General features: G+C 53.2%; 2 protein-coding genes across 2 annotated transcripts; one reads left to right on the top strand and one right to left on the bottom strand.

Annotated features, from left to right (window-relative positions):
* The first annotated feature begins 969 nt into the window (after positions 1 to 969).
* PEX6 (peroxisomal biogenesis factor 6) lies at positions 970 to 14,466 on the top strand. Its single transcript, XM_043449381.1, has 17 exons — positions 970 to 1,938; positions 3,627 to 3,790; positions 4,253 to 4,336; positions 8,565 to 8,667; positions 8,934 to 9,067; positions 9,698 to 9,809; positions 10,468 to 10,676; positions 11,246 to 11,441; positions 11,637 to 11,713; positions 11,849 to 11,981; positions 12,063 to 12,268; positions 12,405 to 12,466; positions 12,650 to 12,758; positions 13,029 to 13,145; positions 13,262 to 13,339; positions 13,500 to 13,639; positions 13,835 to 14,466. The coding sequence occupies exons 1-17, from the start codon at positions 1,057 to 1,059 to the stop codon at positions 13,969 to 13,971; spliced, it is 2,943 nt and encodes a 980-aa protein (XP_043305316.1). The 5' UTR covers positions 970 to 1,056; the 3' UTR covers positions 13,972 to 14,466.
* Positions 14,467 to 14,570: 104 nt separating this feature from the next.
* Positions 14,571 to 18,055, bottom strand: GNMT (glycine N-methyltransferase). Its single transcript, XM_043449400.1, has 6 exons — positions 17,621 to 18,055; positions 16,262 to 16,389; positions 15,530 to 15,646; positions 15,248 to 15,390; positions 15,021 to 15,142; positions 14,571 to 14,923 (listed from the first exon to the last, which is right to left on the bottom strand). The coding sequence occupies exons 1-6, from the start codon at positions 17,824 to 17,826 to the stop codon at positions 14,752 to 14,754; spliced, it is 888 nt and encodes a 295-aa protein (XP_043305335.1). The 5' UTR covers positions 17,827 to 18,055; the 3' UTR covers positions 14,571 to 14,751.
* Between the last annotated feature and the right edge of the window lie 5,659 nt (positions 18,056 to 23,714).

Raw genomic sequence — 23,714 nt, 5'->3', positions numbered from 1 at the left:
GTTTCCTGGCCAGGGATCAAACCTGTGACCCCTGCAATGGAAGCACTCAGTCCTAACCCCTGGACTGCCAGGGAATCCCCCAATCCATTGATTCTAAATGCAAGTATACTGTTAATAACTGGAAGTGTGGCCAACTAGTGTCCAGATGTCTATACAGAGCAGTGGAGGTGGGGACAAGGCAGGACTGTTAAGTAACAGCTCAGATGAGAAACAAGCTGTTGGTCTGGTACTCATGACTGAAGCCTTGAATCTCTCTCTTCTGCCTGCTCTGCTGTCTGCTCCTCCCTAGGGTGGAAATAGGAATGGATCTCCAGTCTACAAGGACTGGGGGGAGAGAGCATCTAGTTTTGGAGAGATGAGAAAGGGAAGCTGCTTTGTCTTTCTTTCGAGCTTGGTGGGAGCAGAATGAACAGGACAATAAGCAGGACAAGAAACACTGGAACGTGGGTTTTGTGTAGGATGTGTTGGAACAGGTGTGGCAGCACCAAAGCCCTAAAGGGCTACATGAATCACTTGCAGTAATTTAGCCAGCAGCCGCTCCACATCCAAAAGCCTGTCTGAGACACATAACCCTACCACTCCCTCCTGCCACCTTCCCGCAAACCTCCAAACCTCAATGCCTACAGTTCCACGAGTGGACACCTTCCTAAACACTCCACCCACAGCTCCCAGCAGCGGGCCAAGTTTGGTCCAGGGCACAAGGATCGTTCACTGATCATTCAGTAAACTGTTGAGGACATGCCGGCGGGGAGGTTAGTTGACAGACGTTTCTCCCCAGGCAGGCGCGGAAGGTAAATCCCTGTACACGCGTCTCACAAGCAGTGTGCGTAGACTACCCGGCCACAGTGACTGTGTTACTGCCACCGAGGCACACCTTTCGGATTGATCGAAGGCGCAGCTCACCCTCCTGGAGCACGCCCTTGCACCCGACGCCCCGCCCACTTCCCTAGGGCCGCCCCTGCCGGAAGCGGAAGCGGCGTGTGAGTCGCCTGGACGTCTTTCTCTCACGCTCAGGAAGGCGCCCTGCTTCTCTGTGCTCTTTGGTCTCCTGTCACCATGGCGCTGGCAGTCTTGCGAGTCCTGGAGCCCTTCCCGACCGAGACACCCCCGTTGACGGTGCTGCTGCCGCCCGGGGGCCCGTGGCCTGCAGCAGGGCTGGGCCTAGTACTGGCGCTGAGGCCTGCAGGGGAGAGCCCGGCGGGTCCGGCGCTGCTGGTGGCCGCCCTGGAGGGACCCGGCGCGGGCACCGAAGAGCAGGGCCCGGGGCCCCCGCAGCTGCTGGTTAGCCGCGCGCTGCTGCAGCTCCTGGCTCTGGGATCCGGGGCGTGGGTGCGGGCGCGGCCGGTGCGGCGGCCCCCGTCGCTGGGCTGGGCGCTGCTTGGCACTTCATCTGGGCCCGGACTCGGACCGAGAGTCGGGCCGTTGCTAGTGAGGCGCGGAGAGACCCTGCCTGTGCCCGGACCGCGGGTGCTGGAGACGCGGCCGGCGTTGCAAGGGTTGCTGGGTCCAGGGACGCGGCTAGCTGTGACTGAGCTCCGTGGGCGGGCCAAACTGGGTCCAGAGGCTGAGAACAGCAGCCGGCTCCCTCTCCCGCCGGTGGTGTCTTCCTTCGCGGCCTCTGGCACAGTCCGGCGACTACGGGGCGTTCTGGGAGGGACTGGAGATGCACTGGGGGTGAGCCGGAGCTGTCTCCGCAGCCTCGGCCTCTTCCAGGGCGAATGGGTGTGGGTGACCCGGGCTGGAGAGTCATCGAACACTTCCCAGCCACATTTGGCCACAGTCCAAGTCCTAGAGCCTCGCTGGGACCTCTCTGAAAGACTGGGAGCCGGATCTGGGCAGCCGGGAGAGCCTCTCGCTGACGGACTGGCCCTCGTGCCTGCCACTCTGGCTTTTAATCTCGGCTGTGATCCCCTGGACGTGGGAGAGCTCAAAATCCAGGTAGGATACAGGACTGAGATCAGGAATGCTTCCTTCTCTTTATCTCTTCTTTGCCTTAACTGAATTGGAAGATGAGAGCTGTAAAATTTGGATCCTTTACTCCTTAGAGCTTGGAGTTTTCCCTTAGCACCTCTTAGCCTTATTTATCCATTCTCCACAATTAAAACATGTTGGTGCAAGGGAAAGGCTTTCACTATTCAGGTGAAAGGTGAGAATTACAACCAAATTATCATGTGTAGTAATCTACGAAATCTAATCAGTTATTTGTTAAATTGTTGCAATGTATCCAACAAACATTCTGGGCTTCCCAAGTAGCAGCAAATCCACCTGCCAATGCAGGAGGCCTGGGTTTGATCCCTGGATCAGGAAGATCCCTTGGAGGAGGAAATGGCTACCCACTCCTATTCTTGCTTGTAAAATCCAATGGACAGAGGAGCCTGGTGGAAGTTGGACATGACTGAGAATGCATGCACACACCTCCAGTATTGTATTGGGTAGTATGGAAGATCATACCTCCATCTTTTGCTCATGCTGTCCTTGACTTCAAGTTCCTTCCTATTGCGTTAACCTCCTCCTCCTTCAAGGCCCTTCTACAGATACCACCTGCTTCTTAAAGCCTTGCAAAATCTCACACAAATTTAACATTGCTTCTTCCTATAGCATTTTGTACCTTTCAGAAAGCTTTTATTTTATAGTTTTGTTATGATCACATACTCTAATTCTCAATTGTATATTGTCCTTGAAGGGAAGGGCTTTTTATTACCCTTAGTGCTTTGTGTTTAATTTTAATATTAGATTAAATACATCCAAGAGGAGTTTTTGCTTTCTACCTTTAAGGAACTTACTTCAAGAACATAATTGTGGGGGGGAAAATAAAAGATAATTGTGTTCAGGGGGACAAATATAGTCTACTATTTAATTAAGCACCTGGATGTATGATTTAGGCCTACACTGACCAGTACGAAAGCTGCTAGCCCCTGGGTGGTTCTTTAAATCAACTGAAAGTAAGTAAAGTAAAAAATTCAGTTGTTTGATTGCTTTCGTTACATGTTGAGTGTTGAGTAGCCACATGTAAGTATAGAACATTTCTATCACTGTAGAAAGTTATATTAGGTAATGCTGGCATAGCTAGTTAGTGCTGTGGGACATCAAGAAGAGATAAAAGATATGCATGAATGGGAGTCAGGTGTGGCTTTCCTTCTAAATGGAGGAAAAATACTGGAGCTCTCAGACAGGAGCTCATTCACCTGACCCAGCCCTTTCAGCTTCAGTGAGATCAAGTCCTCTAACTGGAGCCTGAATTCAGTGTCCTCGCTAATGTCCAATTAATATTCCCAGTAGTTGCCTGGTGTCACTCAAATGGCTGGTGGGAATTAAATGTCTTTACCATTTCACTGGCTCTGGGCCAGTATAAAGGTGTCACAGAAGGGTTATCATCACTGAACTTTTTGGAGCTAGAGTCAGGAAAGTCAGAGTCAGAAGTCTCTTCCAGGTGCCCATTAGGAGAGGTTTCTGTTTTCTAAGGAAGATAAAGGTCTTCAGCTCTACTCTCTTAGGTCTTCTGTCCCACAACCCTTGTGGTTATGGGAAGGATAAAGGATGGAAGTAGAAGTGTTGGTTGCTAAGAGACTGGGCAGAGCCTGAGTCCTTGGGAGAAGGTTCTAAGGCGGTGGTTATTTCTCTCATAGAGGTATTTGGAGGGCTCCAGCACCCCTGAAGACAAAGGAAGCTGCTCAGTGCTGCCTGGGCCTCCGTTTGCCAAAGAGTTACACATCGAAATTGTGTCGTCTCCTCACTACAGCACTAATGGGAACTATGACCATGTCCTTTACCGGCACTTTCAGACACCCAGGTTAGCCGCTTCCCCCTTACAGGAGGGTAGCACACCACCCTCAATGAACTCCTCCTATCCCAGGCCTGAGATTCAGATACCAGAAAGCCTCTGATTTTAAAAAGCCGCGGTTTAAGGCAGTATGGTGGCTAGAAGCCTCCTGGTGTGTCAGACAAGAGAAATCTGGGCCAGGAGGGTAAATCCAGACATTCTAGATTGAGAAACCACTTTGATTTGAGGAGGCCCCCAAAAAGCCAGGATCCTGCTTTGCCCCTCTCTCTGGTCTCTGATCCCCTCTCTGCCGTATTCCAAAGCTCTTTCTAGGTCAGGCTTGTTCTCTGGACAACTGCTTGGGATCTCTGGGTGGGCAGTAGGCCCCCGAGAAACAGTCTGCCGGTTGAGAGGGTGGGGCATGCTGGGATATGTCAGGCGCCTGCCATTAACCCCCATTGTGAGCTGACCAGGCCTACCGCTGTGTTACAGGGCAGTCCAGGAAGGGGATGTCCTGTGTGTGCCAACAGTTGGGCAAGTAGAGATCCTGGAAGGAAGCCCAGAGAAACTGCCCAGGTATGGAGCTGGCTACTCTCCAGCAGCTGGGGTTCTTAATCTGCGTGCAAGGAGTCCTCAAGTTGAATGGAATAATTCTGTGCATAAGAACATTTTGTTGTTGTCATGCATGTTTTTCGGGAGAGAAGGTACCTACTCTCTTCATGTTCTCAAATAGGCGTGTGACTGAAAAGAGAATTAAGAGCCACTGCCTGCTGGCTTTGGGAGCTGTTTATCCTCAAATTGATCGGTGGTCCTAGGTATAGTAAAGCACTAAGAATGGTTTAATGGCCTAGTCCAAGGTGGGATTCCTCACTTTCTTTTTTTTTTTTTTTTTGGCTGTACCTCGTGGCATGGGGAACTCCCCCAACCAGGGATTGAACTCACAGCCCTTGCAGTGGAAGCTCAGCGTTTTAACCACTGAATCTCCAGGGAAGTCCCCCCTGCTTTCCATTCTTTTTAAAATAGTTTTATTTGTTTATTTATTTATTTTATATTTTGGCTGTGCTGGGACTTCATTACTGTGTGGACTTTTGTCGAGTTGGAGAAAGCGGGGGCTACTCTCAAGGTGCACTAACTTCTCATTGCAGCGGCTTCTCTTGTTGCAGAGCACACGTTCTGGGGCATGTAGACTTCAGTAGTTGTGGCTCCCCAGCTCTGGAGCACGGGCTCAATGGTTGTAGCACATGGGCTTAGTTGCTCCACGGCATATGGGATCTTCCCTCACCAGGGATCAGAGGCGTGTCTCTTGCATTGGCAGGTGGATTGTTTACCACTGAGCCATCAGGGAAGCCCTGCTTTCCATTCTCAACCAGTGTTGTTTGGGCCACACCTCCCGTACACTGAGCCGGAGGAGCCCCAGTACCATCATGGTTTCTGCTGTAATGGATAGAATGTGCACATGCTTTTCAGTCTTGTCTCCCAAGACAGGAGAGGAAGGGATTTGCCCTTGAGAGGCCTGCTGTCTTTCCATATCCTCAACAGAGAGTGAGAAAGAGAGTGTAACTGAGCCAGGGACCCAAAACAAGGAGGCCAACCTTTCTCCTCCTCCTGTTGATTCTGACTGCAGAGACTGCATATGAAATGGTAAGGCAAAGACTTCCCGTGGTTAAGACTGCACTCCCAATGCAGGGTGAGCAGGTTCAATCCCTGATGGGGGAACTAAGATACCACATGATGCAACCAAAAAAAATTCAGAATTCAGAGACTGCTTGGCTTTATGTGAAGGGGGAAAATGTGTAGCTTCCTACCCCCAGATGGATTTCCTATAAGGATTTATTAGAGGAAGAAGACACTAACCCAACTTTCCAGGAAATTTCCAGTGAGGTGGTGGGACCACTCTGCAGAAACTTGGGCACAAGAGCCATCATGCCCAGGGTCTCAGGCCAAGCCAGCCAGGGTCCTCTGCTAAGAGAGCAGTGCCTTGTTTGGAGTACCTAATTTAGCTTTGGTCAACATTCAGAGCTTGGTTCTGGCCAGTGCTCAGTCTCTCCAATTTCAGGGCTGTGGTACCCAGAGGAGGGGCCTGGTGGTGCCATGTGTAATTCCATTTGGTGCTCCAGGGTGCTTCTTTGAGCTTTCCCATCAAATTTACAACTGGAGCCTGGTGGAGAATGCCCAGCTGCTCTCTGTCCTTCCCACTTCTGTTTTACATCTTGTGCGTGTGTGTGCTCAGTCGTGTCTGGCTCTTGGTGACCCCCTGGACTGTAGCCCACCAGACTCTTCTGTCCATGAACTTTTCCAGGCAAGAATACTGGAATAGGTTGCCATTTCCTGCTCCAGGGGATTTCCTGACCCATGGATTGAACCCATGTCTCTTGCATCTCCTGCATTGGCAGGCAAATTCTTTACCACTCTGCCACCTGGGAAGTCCATCTTAAATAGAGCAACTGTCTATGAGCTAGCTCTCTGTAGGAAAGCTGCAGAATGCCCACCCTTTGTACTTTGAAAGGAAAACAGGCACTCAACCCTCCTGAAATAGACTAGCAAGCCAGTTCTGTTCCTGGACCTCCACCATATCGGCCCCTTGGAGACCTGCCTCCCTCCTCTGGGTGCTGAGCACGTAGTTCTTACCTCTGAGTGGGTTTGGAAAGGCAGGGCCGGGTGGGCAGATGGGTCCAAGGACAGAGATGAGTGCTGTACCCCCTAACTGCCTGGACTTGATAAGAGGCTCCCTGGACGGAGGCTCCCCTGATCCCTGGCACGGAAGTCCACTGGGGGTGGTGCAACCCATCCTACTCCCCTCTGCGCCACCTCCCACACCAGGCCGGGCACGGGGATCAAGCACCACTGTCTGCTGTCTGGCTCTCAGGAATGCAACCCCGTGTCCCCCAGCAGTGTCCAGATATGTTCCAGAGGTCTGGCTCACCTCGCTGAGGTGGCCCATCCACTCTCCATGGACGGAGAGTGGGGCGGGGGGGATGGGGGATTGTTGGGGGAGAGGTGGGCGTGTCTCCCTCCCCCCTCCCTGCCCCAGTGCTCTTCCTCCTTGGATTCCACTGGCTGCCAGATGCATCTGAGGTGGTTCAGCTTGATTGAGAGTCTAGGTTGTAGGCCCACCCATCACTTATTTATGGGCTTCCCTGGTGGCTCAGACAGGAAAGAATCTGCCTGCAATGCGGGAGATCTGGGTTCGATTCCTGGGTTGGGAAGATGGGTTCGATTCCCTTGGAGATGGGAATGGCAGCCCACTCCAGTATTGCTGCCTGGAGAATCCCATGGACAGAGGAGCCTGGTGAGCTACAGTCCTTGGGGTCCCACTGAGTCGGACATGCCTGAGCAGCTAACACAACACTTATTTATAATGAAGAGCAGTAAGACAGGGAATTCCCTGGGGGTCCAGTGGTAAGGACTCACTGTTTTCATTGCCAGGGCTGGGCTCAGTCCTCGGTTGGGGAACTAAGACGCCACCAACCACACAGTGCAGCCAACCAAACAAACAGAAAAAACCAGTGGGACAGCTTTCCTTATGTTCCAGTTATCACAGTCAGCGCCTCTGGTGGTAGTTCCTAACCTAATATGCCTCCTCTTCCACGTGAAGGCGTTCCCACCCCCACCCGTCTCTGCTGCCAGAGGGAGCAGCTGTGTGACTGTGGGACACAGCAAAGGAATTTGTACCCCAGTTAGACCTGAAAGAGGCCCAGGCTCTGCCATCGCCGTGCTGCCTGAGGCTTAAAGATGGGAGTAGTTCCTCTCTCTATCTGGAAAACTGGACCAGTAATTGCTGTCTGCTACCCTCGCCCCCTTAGTAGGTTAAGTAAGCCTAACTGACTCTAACACTACCCAGTGACTACACAGCCCTGGTTATGGCTGGGAGCTTTTGAAAAATAAAAATGCCTGAGCCCCACCCCAGACCTATTAGAGCAGAATCAGGGTGAGGCTAGAGCCTGTGCAGTCTTTTTTTTTTTTTCCCCCAAAGGAAGGAAAATGTTCATTGTAAAATTCAGATATAGTTCACATACCATAAAATTCACACTTTTAAGGTATATAATTCAGCGGCTTTTAGTATATTCACAGGGTTGTGCCATCAACATCACTAATTCCAAAACATTTTCCTCACCCCAGAAAGAAACCCCCACCCACCAGCAGTCACTCCCCATTCCCTCCTTCCCTCTGCTTCTGGCAACCACTCCTCTACTGAATAGAATCACAGTATGTGAGAGATGTTGGGTTTTTGTTTTTTTTTTAAGTTTCACAGATAATTCTAATGTACAGCCCACATAGAGAATCATTAATCACTAAATGTCATTATGAAGGAATCTGCTTGCAATTAGATCTTGTGGGTGACTGAGTAAGAGCTGAGGACTCTTTCTTAGGTTTTGGGTGGCCTTGGTGGTACTTTTTTTTTTTTTTGGTGGGTGCATATTTGAGGGAGAGTCTGTGTTCTCAAGCTAGTGAACACGGTCAGATGGTCACTGCTTGGTGCGGCAGTGGCTTCTCCCGTTGGGGTGAGTAGGCAGGAGAAACACACCGTCAAGGTGATGTTGGTATGAGGGAAGCCAAGGACAGGCACAGCTCCTGCTCTCAAAATGTGTATGATCCCGTCAGAGAGATAAAGAAGACCACCTGCTTTCCTTTACCACCACATCCCCCGCTTCCTCCCCACCTCTGCCACATCTGGGGGGCATTTCTTTGTGCTGCTCTTCCATTTGTCCCTGCAGCGGACCTCTGATTGAGGCAGCGCCTTGCCCTTAAGGAGGGGTGGATGGGGGCTCTGGATCTGGGGTTCATTGGGCCTCTTTCCCTGCAGGTGGCAAGAGATGTTTTTTAAAGTGAAGAAAACAGTTGGGGAGGCTCCAGATGGGCAAGACAGAGCCTACTTAGCCGACACCACCCATACCTCCTTGTACTTGGTGAGGCCCTGGCGGTGGGGGTTGACCTGGGGAAAGGAGCAGAAAGAACTTCCAGAGAACAAACTTGTGGCTGCCAAGGGGGAAGGAGTTGGGGAAGGCATGGAGTGGGAGTTCGGGATTAGTAGATGCAAACTTTTATGTACGTGTATAACTGAATCACTGTGCCGTATGGTAGAAAATAACACCACATTGTAAATCAACCATACTTCAATAAAGTAAATCAAAAAGAACTTCTAGAAACTAAAGCTTCCTCCCACCTTTCACAGGTGGGTTCTACCCTGAGCCTCGTTCCAAGGCTTCCTTCAGGGGACTCCACTCCCTGGAGCAGCTTGTCTCCTCCAGGCCTGGAGGCCTTGGTGACCGAGCTCTGTGCTGCCCTGAAGCCTCGCCTCCAGCCAGGGTGAGTGAGGAGGCTGCAGCCTCGGTGTGAGAGAAGCCTGCCTGGAGCATCCCCGGAGGAGCAGCAGGCCCGACAAGCAGTGCCTGATGCCCTGGCCATGGTGGGATTGGGTGGGCCTCCCTCCAACCATCGGGCCCAGGCCACTAGCCCATGTCCCGCCCATAAGCAAATTCCCAGACCTCTTTTCTGGAGTAACCTCTGCCCTCCAAGGTCAGCTGTGGAGGGAGGCTTTCCCCCACGGTCATTTGTCTCTGAGGCTGCCCTTCCCTTGGGGAGCCCACTAGTCATCCCAACCTTCACCACCTGGGCCCTGAAAGACAAGGTCCTTATGCCACTGGCCCACGTGTAGTCACAGACCTCTCCCTAATTCCCTCCATACAATCCAGACCAAACAGAACAGCCAAGGCTTCACTGATGACAAAAAGAATTTAGTCTGCTGAATATGCCCCAGGTCCCTGCCAGAATTCCACTGATGGTATGGGAAATACGGCCTCACCATGTAGTGGTGGCCCTGGCGGGGAGGGGTGCCTCAAGGAGAGTGTCTGCTTTCTGGACCCAAGGATGCCTGTGTCACTGGGGACTCCCTTCTGGGCAGGATGGAGGAAGCAAACGTCTGTTCTCCGGTTGCAGGGGTGCCCTGCTGACAGGGACTGGCAGTGTCCTTCTACGGGGCCCCCCAGGCAGTGGGAAGACCACTGCAGTCACTGCCGCCTGCAGCCGCCTTGGGCTCCACTTATTGAAGGTGAGGGTCCTAGAGAGTAGACCCCCAACTCCATCTCCTCTGCAGCCCGTAGTCTCCCTCTCCCCTCTGACCACTAGCTAGGCTCTACCACTTCAGCCCATTGGGCCAGTGGATCAGGCATAGTGCTGTGATGCTGAGCTACCAAGAATGCTCTCAAGAAGGACACTCTGGGACTTCCTTGGTGGTCCGGTGGTTAAGAATCTGTCTGCCAGTGAAGGGGGCACAAGTTTGATCCCTGATCCAGGAAGACTCCACATGCTGCAGAGCAGCTAAGCCCCTGCACCACAACTACTGAAACCCACGTGCCCTGGAGCCCGAGCTCTGCAACAAGAGAAGCCACCGCAATGAGAAACCTGCATGCTGCAACTAGAGAGTAGCCCCCACTCGCTGCAAAGAAAGCCCATGCACAGCAAGGAAGACCCAGTGCAGCCAAAAATAAAATTAATAATTTTAAAAAGAGGACACACCAAGGTTTTGGTGGGCAGTCCAGGGAATGTGGTTAGGGAAAAGAGTTAGGGCTTGGCCAGTGTTACCTTCTGCCCCCGTCCCCACCCTCCTAAAAGACGGCTTGTACCTTCTGACCCCTCCCCCCATTCTCCTGCCCTGGTCAGGCCTGCCCCTTCCCTTGCTCACAGGCCCATCGGGACCCCCTCCCCAGGTGCCCTGCTCCAGCCTCTGTGCAGACAGTAGCGGTGCTGTGGAGACAAAACTGCAGGCCACTTTCTCCCGGGCCCGGTGTTGCCGGCCAGTGGTTCTTTTGCTGACAGCCGTGGACCTGCTGGGCCGGGACCGTGATGGACTAGGCGAGGACGCCCGGGTGGTGGCCACGCTGCGTCACCTCCTGCTGGATGAAGACCCGCTCTCCAGGTAGCATCCAGCGCTGAGCGGAGAAAGGAGGGGGGTCCAGCACTCTCCCCCACCCCCTCAGTGGCTTCTCAGACAGCCACCTGGCGGCTCTCCAGGCAGCCCTGAGCTGAGGGGATAGGGGTGCCCAGAGGGAGGAGGGTGCGGGCCCTGTTACTTCTTATATGTGCTTAGTTGCTCGATCATGTCCAACTCTGCGACCCCATGGACTGTAGCCCACCAGGCTCCTCTGTCCATGGGATTCTCCAGGCAAGAATACTGGAGTGGGTTGCCATTCCCTTTTCCAGGGGATCTTCCCAACCCAGGGATTGCACCCGCATTCTCTTGCACTGTAGGCAGATTCTTTACTGACTGAGCCATGGGCTGTTTCTTGGGGAACGCTGAAGCACAGCCTCTGCCCTCATTGAGCTCCCTGTGTGTAGGGGGATGCCCCATCTGGGAAGCTTTGGGGCTCCCATCTCCCTCTCCCATCCCTGCCCCCCAGCCACCCTCCTGCACCAGCCTCGGGACGAGGCTGCACTCAGGGGCTGCCGGCCACCTTCCCACCCTCAGGACCCGCTCCCTGTCCACAGCTGCCCTCCCCTGCTGGTCGTGGCCACCACCAGCCGGGCCCAGGACCTGCCCGCGGACATGCAGACGGCGTTTCCCCATGAGCTGGAGGTGCCCGTGCTAGCGGAGGCGCAGCGGCTCAGCATCCTCCGGGCCCTCACCGCCCACCTCCCCCTGGGCCAAGAGGTGAACTTGGCGCAGCTGGCGCGGCGGTGTGCGGTGAGTACCCCCGACAGGGCGCCGGCCTCCCTGCGCTCTCTGTTGGGGGGCAGTCCTGCTGCCACGCAGGTGAGGGTAGAAAACCCGAGGCCTCAGCTCTGGGCCTTGGCACCAGCCAGGGGACCTCCCCTCCCTCCCCCCGAGGGTGCCTGCCTACTGTGCCCTGCTGACGTGTGCTCTCCTGTGCGTCCCCAGGGCTTTGTGGTGGGGGATCTCTATGCCCTTTTGACCCACAGCAGCCGGGCAGCCTGCAGCAGGATCAAGAACTCAGGGTAAAGAAGCTGGGCGCAGGAGGGGCAAGAGGCGCAGGCAGGGGGGTGGAAAGGGAGGGAGGAAAGTGAGGCCCGCGGTGGGAAGGAGGCCTCAGGGCTGGTCCTCCACAGGCCTCCCTGGGTTTCTCTTTGCAGCTGGGCCGGCGGTTTGAGTGAGGAGGATGAGGGGGAGCTGTGTGCGGCGGGCTTCCCTCTCCTGGCTGAGGACTTCGGGCAGGCGCTGGAGCAGCTGCAGGCCGCTCACTCCCAGGCCATCGGAGCCCCCAGGGTAGACACTCAAGGCCCATGGGGGTGGGACCGGAGCGCCCTCCACCAGCTGGTGCCCAGCCACGCCCTTCCCGTCTCCTAGATCCCCTCGGTGTCCTGGCATGACGTGGGCGGGCTACAGGAGGTGAAGAAGGAGATTCTAGAGACGATTCAGCTTCCTCTGGAGCACCCTGAGCTGCTCAGCCTGGGCCTAAGGCGCTCCGGCCTTCTGCTCCACGGACCCCCTGGCACGGGCAAGACCCTCCTGGCCAAGGCGGTGGCCACGGAGTGCAGCCTCACCTTCCTCAGGTGGCAACTGGGCCTGGCCAGGAGGGTGGGTGGACTGGGGTCTGCGACTGGCTGGGGAGTAGGAGGGGTGGCCAGGAGGTCAGTTGTGTGTTTCTGCGTCTTGAGGAGTCTCACCCTCTCCTATCACCTCCCACAGCGTGAAAGGGCCCGAGCTCATCAACATGTACGTGGGCCAAAGCGAGGAGAATGTACGGGAAGGTGAGTGGGTGGGGGCGGAGGAAGAGCCCTCAGGCTGCTGGCTAGTCCTCCTCTCTCCAGGTCAGGTTCCTGCCTGGAGGGGCCTCCACCTGAAGTGCTAGTGATCAGCTGTCAACCTGGGTTGCCCTCCCCATCTCCTGACATCTAACCCCCACCCCGTCCTATGGGCCCCTCTCTCCTCAGTGTTTGCCCGGGCCAGGGCCGCAGCTCCCTGCATCATCTTCTTTGATGAACTGGACTCCTTGGCCCCAAATCGGGGGCGAAGTGGAGACTCTGGAGGTGTGATGGACAGGTGGGGGTCTGAGCCAGGATTCTAGGGTCCAAGATGGAGGGATGTGAGACAGGTTGCACTGGTCTTTGCCGCCCAAAGAGTTCCTGCCCTTCTGGTTCTGTGATCATGTAGCAGAAGCTAAAAGGGGCCGTGGAGTTGGGTGTGGGGTTTTGAGGAGATGGGGGCCAGGGTGGCAGGGTCCACAGGGCACGATCGGACAGAGGGGCACCCGGTGGAGGGGAGAGGGTGAGGATGCCCCGAGCACTCTCGTTCTCACTCCCTCCTTCACAGGGTGGTGTCACAGCTCCTGGCCGAGCTGGACGGGCTTCACAGCACCCAGGATGTGTTCGTGATCGGAGCCACCAACAGACCAGACCTGCTGGACCCCGCCCTCCTGCGGCCCGGCAGGTGTGCACCCCGTCCCTCTCACCTCCACCAGGCCCCTCTGGGCTTGTCCCGCGACCCCTGTCTGTGCCTCTCCACCCTCACGCCAGGCTCCCTGACACCCACCTATCTCCCTAAAGGTTTGACAAGCTGGTGTTTGTGGGGGTGAACGAGGACCGCGCCTCCCAGCTCCGTGTTCTGAGCGCCATCACACGCAAGTATGCCCCATTAGAGGGAGACCTCCCCCGCCCCCAGGGGCTTGGGCCATGGGATGGTTAGAATATGAGTGCAAAGCCCTCAATAAGCTGGTCAGAGATGCCTTCTGATGGAGTCGGGGAAGCCAAGTAGGACTCTTTCTCTCCTGTATCCCTACAACAGGTTCAGGCTGGAGCCCTCTGTGAGCCTGGTGGACGTCCTCGACCACTGCCCGCCCCAGCTGACGGGCGCCGACCTCTACTCCTTATGCTCCGACGCCATGACAGCTGCCCTCAAACGCCGAGTTCGGGACCTGGAGGAAGGTGAGCCGCTCCCCCGGCCCAGAGGTCAACCAGAAACCTAGTGGGCATGAGGCCTGCTTCTGGATTTCAGAGGAGGGTCTATTGACCCCTGGGGGACTCCGGGCAAGAAGGTGCCTACCCAGGGTGCTCCCCTGCTCGGGCAGAGACCACAGCATCCGTGCCCCAGCTGTCCTCACCTCCCCTTGTCAACTCCAGGCCTGGAGCCCGGGAGCTCAGCCCTGCTGCTCACCATGGAGGACCTGCTGCAGGCCGCAGCCCGGCTGCAGCCGTCGGTCAGCGAGCACGAGCTGCTCCGGTACAAGCGCATCCAACGCAAGTTTGCCGCCTGCTAGGAGCCCCCTGCTGCCTGGGACCTGCCCACAGGGGCTCACGGAGCCCTGAGAGACCAAACGCCACCACCCGCCCACCTGAATGCTGCCTACCTCCGGGCAACCCCCTGGGTGCTAAGTGCCATCGGGAGCCCCAGGAGAGCTCAGGACGCACCCTCTTCGGACCTGTCCGCCCTCCGGGCCAGCTCCAACCCTCAGGCCCCTTTGCTCAGGAGGAGGGGTCAGGCCCTGAGGGAAGCCCCGGTGGGAACTGTGGAAATCTCTCAGTTGTGTCCGATTCTTTGTGACCCATTGGACACAGGAGCCTGCCAGACTCCTCTGTCCACGGAATTCTCCAGGCCAGAATACTGGAGCGGGTAGCCGTTCCCTTCTCCAGGGATGTCTTCCCAACCCAGGGATCAAAACCCAAATCTCCCGCATTGCAGGCGGGTTCTTCACCATCTGAGCCACCAGGGAAGCCCCATTTGGGCCTGAAAATAAAGTGTGTGCTGCCCCCTGCTGGAGTTGCAGTCTGAAAGGTCGGTGTGGGGACGAGCAGGGCTGTGGAGGCGCAAAACCCCAGAGCCTCATCCTTCCGACGTGAACACAAGGGGAACAGGACCTGAACAGGCACAGACTGTATTGTTCAGCCTTCCATCCTCCTGAGCCCAGCGGCAGTCTGCCCCTCCCCACACCCCCAGGATCCGCACTGAAGGGGCCGCACTCGGAGTGGAGCCACCGGTCCCCTCCTCCCCAGACAGAGCCTGGCAGCTCTGGGGCTGAGTGTGGGAGCCAAGGCCTCGCTCAGGCCATCTTCTTGAGCACGTGGATGAAATAGCAGGGAATGTAGGCCTGGCCCGGCTTGTAAGGTTTGAAGTCACCCAGGACGCTGTGCTGGCACTTGCCCCCGAAGGCTGTTCGAAGCAACTCGGTAAAGGACGCCAGGCAGTGAGGGTAGTAGGAGAGCCGGAACTTACTGCAACAGAGCCCCGGACCCGCCGTGAGGACTGGTGGTCTTGGCACCCTCCCCCAGCCCCACCCCGCCCCCCACCCCCACTTCGCCAAGTCAGTACCTCAAGCCAGGAGAACCGCTCTGGCCAGTCCCCGGCACCTGCACCGTGTAATCCAGGGTCACCATGTGGGCCTTGTTGTTCACGGTCAGCACTGACGTCGTGATGTCCTTGGTCAAGTCACTCTGCAGGCAGTGTTGGCAGCTGTGTCAACCTCTGCAACTACCACGAGGCCGGGACCCCAGGACCACACCTCCCGCCCCGGGCCTGCCCTGCCCAGGGGGCCCCACCTTATAGTAGATGTTTTTTCCCGGAGGTGCGCAACCTGTGCTGAGGATGTGGTCGTAGTTGCGGTGATCAATGACCAGCACGCCCCCTGACCGCACCATGCTCGCGATGTTACTCAGGGCCAGCCGGTGCTCACTCTGGTCCCCTGAACCAGGCGGGAACAGAGAGGCTGCGTCTGCTCAGGGCCCCCAGTCCCAGTATCCCTCCCGTCTTTCTCCTCCCCAGGGGTCTGGAAAGGGTATAGTTCAAAGCAGGTTCCACTCCCAGGCCACCCTCTCTCTCACCTTTGCAGTCTGGCAAGTGGGCAAAACTGTTTCCAAGGCAAATGACAGCATCGAAGCCACCCCCTGGTGGCTGGGGCACGTCTTTGTCTAGAGTCATCCAGTTAGCTTCTTCAATGACTGGGGGCCAGGGAGGGGAAGAGGGATCAGGGAGGCACCCACCTCCACCAAGGGCAGTCGTGCCTCAGTTTCCCCTTCAAGACACACATAGGGACTCCCCATCCAGTCAGGGGGAGGAGATCATTATGGACATGGAGGGTGAAGGGGACGAGGGGCCCAGGGGAGAGGAAGCCATGGTTGGGAAGGAGGGCTCTGTGTTCATGGGTTTTTATTTGGGCGGACAGCACACTGCCCACTGTCCAAGATGGGCTTTCCTGGTGGCTCAGTTGATAAAAAAAAAAAAAAAAACCTGCCTGCAATGTGCGAGACCTAGGTTCAATCCCAGGGCTGGGAAGATCCCCTGGAGAAGGGAATGGCTACCTACTCTAGTATTCTGGCCTGGAGAATTCCATGGACTGTATAGTCCATGGGGTCACAAACAGTCGAACACGAACTGAGCGACTTTCACAGGACACTCTAAACATAATTAAAACTAGTCCCTCATTATGGTGTGTAAGGCTCCCTTTTCAGGGAAATGACAGTGATTTCTTCCTTTGAGGAAAACAGCTCCCCACCACAATTGATAAAGGAACCCAGGGTAGGGAGAACTGAGGACACCTGGCTGGACCCACGTACCCCACTTGTCAAAGGCAGGATCGTGCCTCCGGTTCCAGCGCTCCTTGAGAGCATACTTCAGCATCTTGTCACTGGCATCCACACTTGTCACATTGAAGCCCTCTTCCACCAGCATGATGGAGTCCACTCTGGGCAGGACCAGGAATGACAGTCAGAGAGGGGCAGTCAGGGGGGCCTGGAAAGGCAAAGAGGAGGCCCTGTGCTGGACACTCTTGTCCCCTCCACTCTTCAGAGTCCACTCCTCTGTTTCCTATCCCCAGGCTCTCTCCACTGACCTCAAGTGACCTGGCAAATCTGTTTCTTATCACCCGGTGGTTACTTTTCTTTTTTGTTTCTCAGCACCAAGTCAGGTATTGTACAAATGTGCGTTAATCCTTATGGCAATCCAGGGACTTCCCTGATGGTTCGGTGGATAAGACTCTGCACTCCCAATGCAGGGGTCCCAGGCTGGATCCCTGGTAGGGAAACTAAGATCCCACATACTGCAGCGAGAGAAGTCTGTGCCCCACAGTGAAGACTCAGTACAGCAAAAATAAGTAATTAAAAAAAAAAAAAATCCTCATGGCAATCCAGTAAGGTAGGTGGTGTTATCCCTATTTGAGAGATGGGGAAACTGAAGCTCCTGCAAGTTAAGTAACTGGAGCACAGGAGGTAGTGTAGCATGGTGGGTCTTTTTCTTTTTGTTTTTGGCAGTCCCATGAGGCTTGCAGGATCTCAGTTCCCCCACCAGCTATTGAACCCAGGCCCTGGCCAGTGAAACCTCAGAGTCCTAACCATTAGGCCACCAGGGAACTGCCAGATGGTGGTTCAGAGCACAAGCCAGACCTTAGCCAACCTGGGTCCACATCTTTGTTCCACCTTTACCTCTCTGAGGCCAAATTTCTGCAACTGTAAATAGCTATCACTACTTACCAAACGGGGTTTTGTAAGGATTTTAAAAACTGATGTGGCAGAAACACATCCCGTTGAACAAGTGTTAAGTGTGAACGCTGCCGCTGGAGCCAGATTCGACCTTATGTGAGGCTGGCCCCAAAGCCCGGTCCTTGGGCCGCCGCCCTGGCGGACCCGCCTTCCCCATCCGCTGTGCCCACACCCTCGCTCTCATCTTGGGTCTCCTCGGCCCCGTCCTGCCCGTTCTGCCTGGGCAAACACTCATTCCCCGCCCTGGCGTCGCGCCCCAGCCCCGGCTCCCGGGACGGCGGAGGAGGCTGCCCCGACGTGCCCGCCCGTGGTCCTGCGGCCCGGCTGCCCCGGCCAAGCCGACCCCATCCGCTCGGTGCCCCGGGTACCCGCTCTCCCGGGTCCCCTGCCCGCGCCCCGCTCGCGTTCACTGCGGCCCCGGGGCCCCGCCGCGCTCACCCGGTGCCGCAGGCCACGTCGAGCACCCGCTGGCAGCCGTGCTGGCGCAGTAGCTGGAGCAGCCAGGCCTTGTACTCCGCGGTGCGGCTGCGGGTGTCCCCGATGTAGAGCTGCCACACTCGCGCCGCCTCTCCGTCCGCGTACTGGTCCGGGAGCCCTTCAGCCGCCACCCCCAGGGAGCGGGTCCGGTACACGCTGTCCACCATCCTTCGACACGTCTGGCTCCGCCGCCGCCGCCACCGGCTCCGGCAGGGGCCGCATTTATAACGCGGCCCCTGCCGGAGCGCCGGCCGCCCCACCTGCCCAATGGCAGGTGAGCGCGCGGACACGCCCCTGCTGGGCTCCCGGCCCGGGGCCGCGGGGAGGGCGCGGCCTGGCAATCCTGGATGAGCCCTACCCGCCTGCCTGAAGATCCGGCCCTCCGGACCATCCCTCGGCGGTAAAGGACCCTCCCAAGGCCCCGGCCCACTCAACCCGGGTCGCTGGAGGGCCGGGGAGGCGGGGCAGGAGAAGGGTAGCAGTGAGAAAGCCCGCTCCACCCTCGCCCCAGGCTGGAAAGAAACTTGAGTCCGCAGAGTTGAGCGCCCAGGGCTGAACCGTTCGTTGCAGGGGGAGAAAAAAAGGTATTAGCATATCTAAACAAGGACTGTCCAGCTGAAGGAGGGCCTGGTCAGCTAGGGAAGGAAGGAAGGGGGATAATGCTGGGTCGGCCATTCGAGTCCAGGAGAGGTTCTGGCTCAATTCCACCCGGCTGGGGCCAGGCGCTCCTCTATCCTGCAGGTGAGGCATCAAGCCTTTTCTAAACGCCTCAGATGCATTCTGATTAAAATTCCTCTCCCACCACGCGCCCTTCTAAAGACCAACTGCTTTCTACGGAGGTGCCTACAGAGTGGGAAGTCCAGGGTCAGGGCTGGGAGTGTCCAGGGCTCTTGCTATCACATTGTTCATTGGCATTTCATAAATTGATCTTTTGCCTTGATTAGTGTACATTCACCCTTCCTTCCCAAAGCAGAAGGTCTCTTCCTGGGACAAGACCCTGCACTGAGATGGATGGTGCCCAGAAAAATGATGCTACCCAGGGAACCTCAAGACTGCAAGAACAGCCTTCCCCACCTGGGTTTGTTCTTCTGGCTTCAGAAAGAGCCAGGATGGGGCTTCTAATGATTAAGAATGCACCTTGCAGTGCTCGCTTCGGCAGCACATATACTAAAAAGAGTCCACCTAGCAATGCAAGGGACACTGGTTCAATCTCTGATCTGGGAAGACCGCACATGCCTCAGGGCAACTAAGCCCCTGGGCCATGTTGTAGTCATTCCTGGAAACAAATTCACTCAGAAGGACAATGCAGACAGTGGAGTGCAGTTTATGACACCAGCGGGCCCAAGGCAGAGTCTCCTCTTAGCCAAGGACCCTGACCAGTTTTTGTGAAAACCTTGTATACCCTAAGCATACATGCCCAAACCCACCTCCCCCAAATTTCCTGAAACTAGTCTGAACAAAGGAAAAAGAAAGATACAGTCAAAGTTAACCCTTGATACATAAGCCTTAAGCCTAGGTAGTTAACAATGGACAATTATCAATAGGCCTGTGGTCATACCCCATTAAGCATAATAGAATGTATGATTCTATTCGGTTACACAGATAATTAGGGTGTTCTTTTAGGCGATGGGGGCCTAGTTTTCCTGTTGGTATGTCATTTCCATAGATACTGGGCATATAGCTCAAAGTCCACAGTCCGGCCCCAAATGAAGTCCGGCTTTCAAGATAGAGCCTGTTCTGTTTCCTCCTTCAGCCACAACCAGAGCCCACTCACCCAGAGCCTGTGCCCCGCAGTAAGGGGAGCTGCCACAATGAGAAGCTCACATGCTGCAGCTAGAGAGCGGCCAGCACACAGCAAGGAAATAAAGAGCCGAAAGACCCTCCACTCCCCTCCCACTTCTACCATCTATATAATCCTGCAGCTGGAGGAACCCCAAAGATATGTAATCATTCTTACCTTTCAACAGGAAATATCAGCACACAAAGGACCTCAAATGAGCCTGCCCATTTGCAGGTAGTGGAGTCTTGTGCTCACACCACCTACAGATAGATCTTTGGCCACATGCTTAGAAAGACATTGTACTGGGGAGTTTATAATAGAATTTTTAAAAATATAATATGGATGCTGATAGTAAATTTGGGGTTTTTTAAATATATAGTTTCTTTATTAAAAATTATAGCTTCTAAATATACTTTTCATTTCAAAGATAAGATTTTTGTCCTGAAGTTAGTAATTATTTGATTTTTTTCTCATTCAGAGGCATTTTTTAAAAAGTCAAGATCAGAGTACATGTAAAATTTCATGGACCTTTTTGCTTTCTTTCTTTTTACTTTTAACTGTCAAAAGCATACTTTCCTCTCTTGACCATAAATTACTGAGCCTTAAGCATCATTTTTGGCTACACTGAGAGGATGTGCTGTGACTTGTTTAATCATTCCCCATGTTATGAACATTTAAAATGCGCTCATAATTTTTCAAAAGAGTGAACATGTAGATGGTTATGATGGAATCATTTTCCAAATGGAATTTTTCTATTAATTGATACTGTCACCCAAAACAAATATTTGTTTCAATGCTTCTCTACATGAAGATATTATTCATGGATATCTCACTGGGTAGAAAATTATACCTAATTGTTGTAATCTTCTTTAATTACCACCAAAATGTACCAAGTAATTGCAGTCCTTCATTGCTAAATTATTTGTCCATGTCCTCTGCCCACTGAAATATATCAAAACTGCCTTTTATTTTACTTAGTTAGTCACTGTGAATTTTAGATAACCCAAATCTGAGGCCCTGGGCCGAGGAAGGGAAAGTCATAGAATATAAACCAATTTATAGTTTGACTCAGCTGAAAATAAGAATGGGATTCTCTAGGCAAGAATACTGGAGTGGGTTGCCATTTCCTCCTCCAGAGATCTTCCTGACCCAGGGATCAAACCTGCGCCTCTTGAGGCTCCTGCATTGACAGGTGAATTCTTTACCACTGAGCCACCTGGGAATCCCCCCCAAATGTATAATATGTTTAAAAAGAGATTCTAGGTTGGGAATATGGCTGTAATGGAACAAACTCTAAGACTATACCTATTTAAGGACACATTAAAATCTTAGGGTTGGAATTATATACAGTAACTACAAATGGAAGACATTCTGGATGTCTTTGTTTTGATTTAGAACAGGTAGAAATTCATTGTTCAGAGGAGGGATATCAATTTCCAAACTCTAGTTCAAGCTGCTGAAAAGAAATCTTCTCTGTTGACAACCCAGATTGACCACTGTGATGCCCACATGAAGTCTGCTAATGGATTTTTATCACAGTGGATCCTTTCTTAGCCTTTTCAATATATGATGTAAGACTCAATCTGCTTTAATAAAGTCCCATCAGGTAAGTGTAAAATTGGTCCCTATATTGGTGGGTGGTAACACTAATTGATGGTGGCTACATTACTGTTAAGCTTAGTGCATCTATGAGTATTTCATCAATGTGCTAACCTCCAGTAAAATCTCTTATGAATATATTGATCTCACTGATCTGGATTTTTTTTTTTTTTTTTAAATTATTATTTTCTGTTTGTTTGTTTTGTTGTTTAGTTTTTTGCAGCTTGTGGGATCTTAGTTCCCTAACCAGGGATTGAACCCGGGCCCTTGGCAGTGGCAGTTCAGAGTCCTACCTATGGACCACCAGGAAATTCACTGAGCTGCTCTCCCATGTGAAAATGACATACGTTTGAGCCCTGGTAACATACTGCTCCCAGAAACAGGTGACTGGGCACGTGCTGTCACATGTTGATGAAAGGAATAATAAAATACCAAGACCACTTTGGTGAGCAGTTCTAACAAAATAACACCTGGGGACTTCTCTGCTGGCCCAGTGGTTGAGAATCTGCCTGCCAACTCATGGGATGTGGGTTCAATCCCTGGTCCAGGAATATTCCACGTGCTGCTGGGCAGCTAAGCCAGTGAACCACAGCTACTGAAACCTACACACCTTAGAGCCCATGCTCTGAAACGAGAAACCACCACAGTGAGAAGCCTGAGCCCTGCAACTAGAGAAAGCCCACATACAGCAACAAAGACCCGATGCAGCCAAAAACAAATAAATAAATACATATAAATTTAAAAATAACACCAGGCTTTTGAGTGTCTTGCTTTTTTTTTTTCAGACAGAGAACCTTTTCTACTTTAGAAAAGTGATGATGTTAGGAGATGTTACCACCCCTGGAGCTGGTGATGCAGTTGGTCAACTACTCCCATCTTCGGGTGCAGTTACAGCTCCCAGTAGAGAATCACAGCCATTTTAGTGGAAGTTTAATAGGTGAAGAATACACTTTTAAAGAAAGAATGAGTAAAATTGGATTCCTTTTAAAGAAATTGTAAGAAGTCAGCCCTTGAGGGCAGCAATAAGGGTCAAGCTGCCTTTTTAAAGAAATAATATTTATTTTTGGCTGCGCTGGGTCTTCATTGCTGGCTTTTCTCCAGTTGCAGTGCAGGGGCTTCTCACCGTGGTGGTTTCTCTTGTTCTGGAGCACTGCCTCTAGGGGACTCAGGCTTCAGCACTTTATTACGAGGGCTCAGTAGTTGCGGCTCCTGAGCTCCAGAGCACAGGCTCAGTAGCTGTGGTGCACGGGCTTAGTTGCTCCACAGCATGTGGGATCTTCCCAGATCAGGAATCGAACCTGTCTCCCCTGCACATGCAGGCGGATTCTTTACCACTGAGCCACCAGGGAAGCCCCCTGAGCTGCCTTTAAGCTATACACACAACTGTAAATTTTGAACAGGGAGAAAGACTTGAAGGTTAATTCACTTTTAACTGCATGTCCAGCCTTAAACTCTGAAGACATAAATAGACCACTGGACAGCAACCGGTCTGCCTTCTGGAGAGCCAGATGAAGGGCAGGAGGGTGGATGAGCCAACCAGCTGTGGCTGCAAAGCTCTGTCAGAGGCTGTACCACAGGACACTGAAGCCATTCTTTCTGGGTTCATAACCTGGTTGGCTCACTTCCTAAATGTGTGGTCTGGGCAAGTTATTTGAACTTTCTGTGCTCCACTCATTCAACAGATATTTTATTAAATAGCTACTCTGGGAATTCCCCAGCAGTCCAGTGGTTAGGACTCTGAGCTTTCATTGCCGAGGGCTTGGGTTCCATCCCTGGTGGAGGAACTAAGATCCCATGAGCCCTGCAGGGTGGCAGGGAGCTGGGGGGAAGCAGCTACTCGTGCCTGGGGCTGTATTAACCACTGGGGATCGAGCAGTGAACAAAGTAGACCAAAATCCCTCTTCTTTTTGTAGAATGTGTGGGGGTGCTGGTAATAGTGTTTTGTGATCTTCCTGCTGGTTGATTTTGGTATTCAGTTCATAAAAACTCATTGAACTGTACATTTTGATATATGTACTTTGTATATTTTATTATTCTTCAATAATGTGTTTAAAACTCCATGGCCTTGTGTAGATCACAGCTGCATTAAATGAGTTAATTATGTAAAAGCATGTAGAGTGGTGCTTATAATATGCATTCAAAAAAACAGTGGCTACTATATTATTATTGTTCCAGTGAAATTCCTTAATAGTACAAACCAGGCCATCAGGGGATGGTCAAGAGGGATTCTGCTGGCTCTGCCGCTAGGATTAGTACATAGAGTCCATCCTTAAACCAGTTAGGCATGGACTGTGCATCTTTCAAGAAAAAAAAATGTGCTTTTCTTTCAGGATCAAAGACTAAGAAGAGGAATTTTGCTTGTACTTGTGAACTAAAGTGATTTAGGGCTGCTCTGACATGTGGACAAGCTGTGAACTGCACAAAGTTTCTGCATTTAAGGGCTTTCCACTCAAAACTCCAAACCTCAGGGGCTTGTCTATTTATCATTTTCTGGCAGGAATTCTGGCAGTCAAGTGTCTTATTCTAACAAAACTTTTATTAAAACAACTGTCTAACAGAGGGGAGTCAAAGGTGTGAAAAGCACCACTAAGTTGCAAAAAGATGTTGCAGGGAAACACCACCCAGGGACTTGGAAATAAAGAGGAGCCTGCCTCCTAGGAGCTGTGCCTTCAAACA

This window comes from Cervus canadensis, chromosome 28 (assembly GCF_019320065.1).
Source record: "Cervus canadensis isolate Bull #8, Minnesota chromosome 28, ASM1932006v1, whole genome shotgun sequence".
NCBI lineage: Eukaryota > Metazoa > Chordata > Mammalia > Artiodactyla > Cervidae > Cervus > Cervus canadensis.
The sequence above is the reverse complement of the archived record's forward strand: the minus strand, read 5'-3'. Positions and strand labels throughout refer to the sequence as shown.

Bases quoted from the DNA above. Each gene is read 5' to 3' on its own strand.
- PEX6 (XM_043449381.1), top strand. From the start codon at position 1,057: ATGGCGCTGGCAGTCTTGCGAGTCCTGGAGCCCTTCCCGACCGAGACA. The intron at 10,677-11,245 runs GTAGCATCCAGC...CCCTGTCCACAG, and splicing joins GATGAAGACCCGCTCTCCAG to CTGCCCTCCCCTGCTGGTCG. The intron at 11,442-11,636 runs GTGAGTACCCCC...GTGCGTCCCCAG, and splicing joins AGCTGGCGCGGCGGTGTGCG to GGCTTTGTGGTGGGGGATCT.
- GNMT (XM_043449400.1), bottom strand. From the start codon at position 17,826: ATGGTGGACAGCGTGTACCGGACCCGCTCCCTGGGGGTGGCGGCTGAA. The intron at 16,390-17,620 runs GTGAGCGCGGCG...GGTCCTGCCCAG, and splicing joins GACGTGGCCTGCGGCACCGG to AGTGGACTCCATCATGCTGG. The intron at 15,391-15,529 runs GTGAGAGAGAGG...CGCCTGGTTCAG, and splicing joins CCACTTGCCAGACTGCAAAG to GGGACCAGAGTGAGCACCGG.